Source organism: Oryzias melastigma, linkage group LG1 (assembly GCF_002922805.2).
Source record: "Oryzias melastigma strain HK-1 linkage group LG1, ASM292280v2, whole genome shotgun sequence".
Classification (NCBI taxonomy): Eukaryota; Metazoa; Chordata; class Actinopteri; order Beloniformes; family Adrianichthyidae; genus Oryzias; species Oryzias melastigma.
In genome coordinates this window covers 30,347,009-30,355,354 of record NC_050512.1, presented here as the reverse complement: position 1 = coordinate 30,355,354, position 8,346 = coordinate 30,347,009, and the positions used below count along the sequence as shown (strand labels likewise).

At 40.5% G+C, this 8,346-nt stretch overlaps 1 protein-coding gene across 3 annotated transcripts in view; it reads right to left on the bottom strand.

The window, feature by feature from the left end:
* Window positions 1-8,346, bottom strand: part of ube2o (ubiquitin-conjugating enzyme E2O) — a 36,987-nt gene that overhangs the window by 19,759 nt on the left and 8,882 nt on the right. For all 3 annotated transcript variants that reach the window (XM_024289684.2, XM_024289683.2, XM_024289682.2), the window contains exon 2: window positions 279-338. In XM_024289684.2, coding sequence (XP_024145452.1) covers window positions 279-338 — 60 coding nt within the window. The remainder of the gene's footprint in view (window positions 1-278; window positions 339-8,346) is intronic.

The following is an 8,346-nucleotide window of genomic DNA, read 5'->3' as shown; positions in this document are numbered from 1 at the left end:
GATACTTTACAGAAAAAAGTTCAAAATGCTCATTAGTTCCTAGAAGACAAACCTTTCCCTGATTGGTCTACTGATTAGGCCCCACCCACTTTTTCACCTGGCAAAAATGTATAACAGGCTTTTGTTTAAATGTAAAATAAACAATAAAACTTAAAAAAATGACCTACAATAAAACAAAGTTTAAAGTTTGTGAATGTTTCAGAGTAAAAAGCTGCTTCTTGTTTTTCAAACATCTGGAAATGAAGAACTGCTTTAAAACAGGTGAAAGAGGAACTCACGTTGGAGTTATTCCGCCTCACGATGTCTCTGATGACGATGGAGCGATCTTCAAGTTTCAGCTGTAAGACAAACGTGAACATGATCAAAGATTCTGATGTCCTCACATCCTCCAGTCCAACACCGCCGGAGCTCGGGGAGTCGGCAGCAAGCGCTCACAGGTTCAGAGCCCCCAGAGGGAGGACGAGTCCTGATGTTTTCTGCTCTGGAGCAGAAGACGTGTTTAATCAACACTGAAACTGCAGGAAACACAACTTTTTTCCTCTTTTAATTATTCATCAGCTCATTGAAATGAGAATCCGGCTGTAAAACGAAGCATTTTTCAGCTGCAGCAGAAGTCAGACAGAAACCAGAAGTTGTCGGGATAAATAAAAGTGACGGCTCAGCTCTGAGGAGGAAGCCCTGTTCTCCTGAAAATGATCAACGTCTGACCTTTAAACCCGAAACACTTGTTCCTAACCAGGCTAACAGAAATTATGTTTTATTTTCCCCCATGACTAACAGAGTGATGCAACCCTGGATCTACTAGAGTTTAAGAGAGAGACAGAGTGCCTGAGAAGACTTTAACACATTTTTAGGAGAAAAATTAGTAAAGGGATGTCCACCTCCAGTCTTCAATTAGAAGGTCTCTCTACGTAGGCTATTTTTAAGTTTAGCACGCTAGCTATTTTGGCTAATTTAGGCTTTTTTTGTTTTTTTTAGGCTAATTTGGAGTTAAGCTAATATTTCAGCTGGCTATCAGCTTCAGCATTTTCAGCTATTATCTTCAGTGTTTTTAACTATCAATTTCAGCATCTTCAGCTATCAGCACTAGCATCTTTAGCAAGCAAATTCAGCTTACAGCATTTACACTAGCATTATTGCAGGTAATGCTATAAATCTAGTTCATAGTTATTTTAAAGCTAATGATGTTGAGATGTGTGCTTACATAGAGTTTGCACATGAACTGATTAATCTGTGATTAGTCGACTTTTAATATAATCGATGGTGGCAGCACTAATCACTTTATAACTTGATCCATAGCAAAAAATATCATGAACATTTCCTGCTGAGTAAAGGGAGAGAGCACAATGGAGGAGTGTTCAGCCAGGTTTGAGAGCGATGACTTTAGAGTCTCGGTTCAGCCGAAGTGGCACAAACGTTCAGCTTACGTACACATACAGACTTCTACATTAGCCACGCCCACTTTGAATTTCATCATAGTGTAACTGCACGTAAAAATCTCAGATCTTTCTCTTGAGGTGATGGACAAAAATGTTTCTTCTTTCTAAATATATTCCAACAAAATTAGAACATCATCTAACAAAAGTTCACATGGACATCCTCTGATTATTTTCAGCAGTAACTTTTTAAGTATAATTAGAGCTCTTATTGAAACTGTTATAAATCTTACGGTTCAAACCTTCCGGTGGCAGTTTTGAACGGTTCCCTCTCCTTTGATTACAGTTACTTTCTGACAGTTAGACGTCTCCAACACCCACAGCCGCCGCCTGCTGCACACCGAGGCGACGTGAGTCTGGATGACAAACGACACAATAATTAAAAAGACGGAAAGCTTCTCTTTGTTCCTCGGTGCTCCTCCAGGTTCCATGAAGCCTCCAAAAACTCCCGGCGCTCCTGCTGCACCGAGAGCTTCATAAATCTCTGCATCCTGCAGCACAGATTTATGAAGCTCTTCAAAGTCTCCCTTTATGACACGCCGATGCTTTCAACGCCACTTCCACTGGTGCGCTCACCCAGCCAAACATGCAATATTGATGCTGATAACTAACCAACACTCCGAGCTAACTGTTGCTACGGCTCTCTCGGCGTGCAGGGGGGGGCTCTGGAGGCGTGCACGCTGACTCTCAGATGAGGACGACCTTGGCGGCTCCTCTATGAAGAAGAGCCCGGATTGATTACACAAATCAATGGAGGACGGCGTTTGCTTTGACATCCAGGCCTAATTAACAAGTTGTAATTCAGGAGCAGCACAAACGAGGAAGAGGAGCTGCAGGACGGAGCCACGCCTCTCCGCTCGACTCCTCATGTATGTTTACATTAATGAGGCAAAACCAGAAAGTGAAGACGCCATTGTTACATCAACCACACCAGAGTACAAACACAAAGAAGGAAACTGCACACAGAGACCCAAGAACCAACCAGCCGTTAATCTGAATCCTCTTTTTGCTCGTTATGATTCTGTTTGTCAGTCTGGTGTTAAAACTTTTGCAATTCTTAAAATAAAATTATTATTTTGGGGCTTTTTGAAGTCTATAGTGCAGAACGTATGAACTAGTGCTGCCAAAAAACGATTATTTTATTTGTCGACAAGTCACAGATTATTTTTTCAATTAGTAAACTATTCGGGTCACGCACAGAGTGGATGTAAAGCACACATCTTAACCATTATTAGCTTTAAACTAACTAAAATAAAAACAATTAAGATGAAAGTTTATTAAACTTTTAGTGAATGAAGCAGCTTCTGTCCTTCATTTGTTTATGGGGATTGAAACAAGGTTAAATCAAACTCATTTTGACAAGTGACCTTTGACCCTACACCATCCATCAAACTCATTTGACAGGTGACCTTTGACCCTACACCATCCATCAAACTCATTTTGACAGGTGACCTTTGACCTTACACCACCCATCAAACTCATTTTGACAAGTGACCTTTGACCCTACATAATCTATCAAACTCATTTTGACAGGTGACCTTTGACCCTACACCATCCATCAAACTCGTTTCGACAGGTGACCTTTGACCCTCCACCATGCCTCCTGTGCGTTGATAACCGAGTGTCGTCCATGAAGTGGTTTACTTCCTGCTCCAGCCAAATGAGGTAAATTCAGCTTCTTTTTTGCGATATTCGCTGACCTGCTGAAGCGAAATTAAGCAGCGATTGATCCAAGTCAGTCTGAGTCAACGTCTCTATGGCAACCACTCTAGCCAATCACAGGTGAGCTTGTTGGAAGGCCAAACCCCTACCATTGGAAGTCAGGCTCCACCTACTTTTATTGAGATATCTGATTGGTCACTTACAAACAGGAGCAGCTTCGTAACTGCTCTCTGATTGGCTGAACTGAAACGACACTTCCTGAAGAATTTGGTTTTCTCTAAAAATCCCATATTTCACAAAAATAAAATTATGCAAAACAGCTTAACCATCCATCTACCATTTAAAGTCACACTCCGATCTCCAATCATATTTTTTCTATCATAAAAGCGTTTGTATGATAAAAAGAAAAAAAGGACAAAAAAAAAAATCGAAAAGCTTGTGTTGTTTTTATTATAGTCACATTTTCTGCAGAGCAGCCGCCGCCCATTAAAAATTCATCTCTGGGTTGTGGGCGAGACTATTGCTAAAACTGACTGCATAATAGAACTGGACTGAATGGCCCCTCCCCCTGAAGTTCCAAACAGGAAGTAGCTGTCTCCAAGAAGACAGAATTCCACATCTAACAGCTGTCATTTTATTGGTCAGAATTACCATTCTTGCTCTGACACGTTTATTTAACATATTCTTTTAATTCACTTTTTTTTTTTTATTGGAAATGATAAACTGACCAATCAGATGCCTCGATAAAAGCTTGTTGCCCTGCCTCAAACGTTTGACAGATTCTCCAGAGTCTCTTTTAGTGGAAGGGATGTGGACTTCCAACAAGCTTACTCCTGATTGGGGATTGTAGTTGCCATAGAAACATGACTTAGATCAACCACTGCTATTTGGCTCCAATGCGGTGACGATTGGGTCATTAAAAAAAAACAGTGACTAAATTGGTTTAATTGGAATAGTTGAAAGTTAGGATGGCATTCTGCTAGCTTTTTGGACTATTTTGGCATTTATTAAGGTGTTTTAGGCTATGTTGAGTTTAGCTAGTATTTCAACTGGATGCTAGCTATTTTGGCTAATTTAGGCTTTTTCATTTTTTTAGGCTAATTTGGAGTTTAGCTAATATTTTAGCTGCATGCTAGCTGTTTTGGATAATAGGCTTTTTCCGTTTTTTAGGCTAATTTACCATCAAGCTAATATTTTAGCTGGCTTTCAGCATCAGCGTTTTCAGCTATCGACTTAAGCTTCTTCAGCTATCAGCACCAGCATCTTAAGCGGCCAAATTCAGCTTACAACATTCACACAAGCATTATCACAGGTAATGCTAAATATCTGGTGTTTTGTTAGTTTAAAGCTAATGATGGTTAAGATTTGTGCTTTATATCTACTTTATGTCTGACCCGATTTGTCGACTAATCAGGAAAAAAAATTGGTGATTTCTCTACTATTAAAATAATTGTTTGTGGCACCACTAATCAGAGTTATCAGCCATAAAGACAGCAGCTCAGAAGAGGAATATGGAGACGATAATGGATCTATTTGTCTGTAAGTAAATGACTTGGGAGATTTTGCCCCGCCCATCGCAGTAGCTGCGTCACAAACCTTTTCCAACTGGGAGTTTTCATCATAAAGAAAATGCTACAAGAACATGTTAAAACCACCAGAAACATGATTTTCATTGGAGTCCGTCTTTAAATTCATAACACAGGACAGCATCTTCTGACTCATACAGACTGAGGCATATTGACCGAACACGGAGCAGGAACACTGCAGTTCCCTCTAAATGAGAGCAGGCCTTTTAAAAGCAGAATGCACAGGGGAACGGCGAGGACGCAGAGCCTCTATTAGAGACGTCTCCTCAGTGTAATTTGAGACGTGGAACCAGGAAAATCCAGCAGCAGAAAAGGGAAGAGGAACATCTAGAAGACACCGAGAAGAGGTTCAAGGAGGGGCAGCTGGGGTGTGACAACGGGGGCAAATCAAGATGAGCAGCCAGAGATGAGACAGCAGCATCTGCCGCCGCCGCCGCCGCTCCAACAAGTTAGTGATCAAAAAAAATCCCCCCAAGGAAGATGGGAAGGAGAGGAATGAAGAGCCAGAAATAGACAAGAGTGCTGCAGATAGTCAGATAGAAAACAAGTTAGGGAGGGGGCAGATGGGGTAAAAAGGAGAGCGCAATCTCCCCACTGGGCAGGAGCAACACTGCAGAGGAAAAGATGAGAAGATGAGAGAGGGGAAAATAGAGGAGGAATGCAGGCTCACACAGCAAGGAAAGAAAGTCGCTTTACATTCATGTTTGTTAGCGTGTCTCCATGCATGTGTGTGCATGTGTGCGTGCATGTGTGCGTGCATGTGTGCTTTCTGCAGAAGGAAAAAGATCAATTATCTCCTGAGCAGGATGACCGCCCAGTCAGCAGCACATTACATCACTCCAAGGCTGGTCTGCTGGAACGCACAAGGCTGAGAGCGGTCAGCCCGGGAAGCAGGCGGCGAGGAGGGTGGGGGTGGGGGCACTGAGTGAATGAAACAGACGAGCAGGTGGAGGTGGATGGAGGTGAGGGTGAAAAGAGGCAAACTGAGGACAACTTTCACTGGAAGAGCTTCTGGAAAATCAATGATAAGATCTTCGGCTACACTATTTTTTTTACCCAAATCTGTGCAGACCCCTAACGTGGAGGTTAAAGGGCTTGGACCTCCACCCATCACCTGCTTTTTGGACTATTTTGGCATTTATTAAGGTTTTTTAAGATATTCTGGAGTTTAGCTAATATGTCAGCTACATACTAGCTGTTTTAGCTAATTTTAGGCTTTTTTAGGGTATTTTAAAATTTAGCTATTTTTTAAGCTACATGCTAGCTTTTCGCTAATTTAGGATTTTGTTTTATTTTTTTTGTTTGTTTTTTAGGCTATTTTGGATATTAGCTAATATTTCAGCAGTATGCTAGCTGTTTTGGCCAATTTAAGAATTTTTTGTTTTGTTGTTTAGGCTATTTTAGTTTAGCTAATATTTTAGCTACATGCTAGCCGTTTTAGCTAATTCTTTAAGCTACATTTTAGCTGTTTTGGCTAATTTTGGATTTTTTTGTTTGTTTTTTAGGCTATTTTGGAATTTCGGTAATATTTCAACTATATGCTAGCTGTTTTGGCCAATTTAAGTTTTATTCTATTTTCATAGTCAATTTTAGTCTAATTTGGTTTTTAACTAACAATTTAAGCTAGCCATCAGCTTCAGCATTTTCAGCTACAAGTTTAATTGATTTCAGCCATCAACTTTAGCAATCAATTTCAGCATCTTCAGCGGCCAAACTCAACCTACAGCATTAACACTATAGCATTATCGCAGGTAATGCTAGTTATCTACTCTTTAGTTAGTTTAAATCTAATGATGTTAAGATTAGTGCTTTACATCCAGTTTGTGCATGACCCAATTAGTCCACTAATCAGAAAAAAATAATCAAATAATCGATGATTAGTCGACTATTAAAATAATCTTTTGTGACAGCACTACTCAAAAGACAGGTCCAAGTTGTATTCAGACTGAGAATCTGTTCTGGATTATCGGGGAAAATGATACATCCTTAAATTTTGTAGTTCGGGTTCTGAGAAAGAAAATATTACAGCAAATCAGTCGTAGACACTCTGACAACTGTTGACCCAAAAGAACAGTCAAGGGTAAAAGCATTTGAAAACAGAAAAAAACAATTGAATATGAGCCTAAAGGAGAGCCTTTCATGAGCCTGCCACGTTACCATGACAACCATCTGTTAGAGAACCGTCATCACTCCATCAACTCCTAATGGCTTTAAGGTCTGAACCACATTAGCATTCAGCGCATTTTCCCTTCTTCCAGCCCATTCGCAGCTCCTTCCTCGCTTCCTCCCTCTTCTGTCTTCTGCAGCCATCTTTACCTCATCGACCCCCTGCCCCCCTCCCACTGCAGGCTGCTGCTTTTAGGTAGGGTCACACCTCCTCCGCGCCCAGACGACCCCGAATCAATCCGCCAGAGCTCGCTAACGAGACTCGCTGCAGCATTTTTGTCTAAAATGAGATGAAACGTCCCAAATTTGGTGGAAATAACCCCCCCTCACCCCCCACCTGATGGAACGTGACGCTGACATCTTTTTGTGTTCATGCACTCAATAAAAAAAAAGATAATAGATGTTTCACCTGCATCCAACATGTAGCACTTTGGAAATTAATCCTGCCAAAATGTAACTATTTACTAACTTAACTTGTGATGCATTTAGACTGGAAACACAACACGAGTACAGTGGCATACAGACCACCAAAAGGCTTGGTCCTTTGCATTGTGGGTAGTAACATTTTGTTTTGTTCAAGACTTTCTGTGTTCTGGTTGTTAACACTTTAGTCATTCGACTAGCTCAACTCTTTGACCGATTCTGAATGTTTAATGAATTTTAAATGATCAATGATGAAAACATTTAAGGAACGAGTGTAAACTAAACGCTGACATTTTTTGAAGAGCACACAAACATGGCAGATCTTGCAGATTCCGTCATACGACCAGCCTGACTTGAGTGTTGACAGCTAAACGTCTTTGGAAAAAAGTTGTGTGGTGTTTAAGTTGAGTTAGACCAAAATTAAATATGTAGGGAACACAACACATCCTATGGTTCCATCTGGAGGAAGAGGAGGGTGGAGACCGTTCGGTGCTGCTGTGAGTGTGGCTTCAACAAGTTCTGCTGTGAGCACTTCAACGGTCAAAAAAACATCCTGGATATCCTACAGAAACTTTCACCGTCGTCGGAGAGGGCTACGCAAACTAGAAAAGTTGCATTACTTGCGATAATGACAGCGTCAATGCTGATTGCTAAATGTGGTCACTGAATATGCTGAAACGTTTTTGGTGAAGATAATGAAGAAATTATAGTAATTGCTGAAGGGATTTGCTGAAAATGGTAAAGTTGCTAAATGACTGAAAACTGCAGACATTGCAGAACGTGCACAAATAATTTGAAGAATTTCTTGAAAAACTGCAAAAACATTTAAAATGTGTAAAAGGTATGAACTCAGAATTAGTCTAAAACCTCAGTAGATGCCAAATTAGCCAAAAAAGGAGACAGTATGTTGCTAAAATACTAGCTTAGTGCAAAATTTGGCCAAAAAACCTCAGCAGATAAAAAAATAGCCAAAAAAAGCTAGCACGTTGCTAAAATACTAGCTTGATTCAATATTAGCCCAAAAAACCTCATCAGATAATAAATCAGCCAAATAAGCTAACATGTTGTTAAAA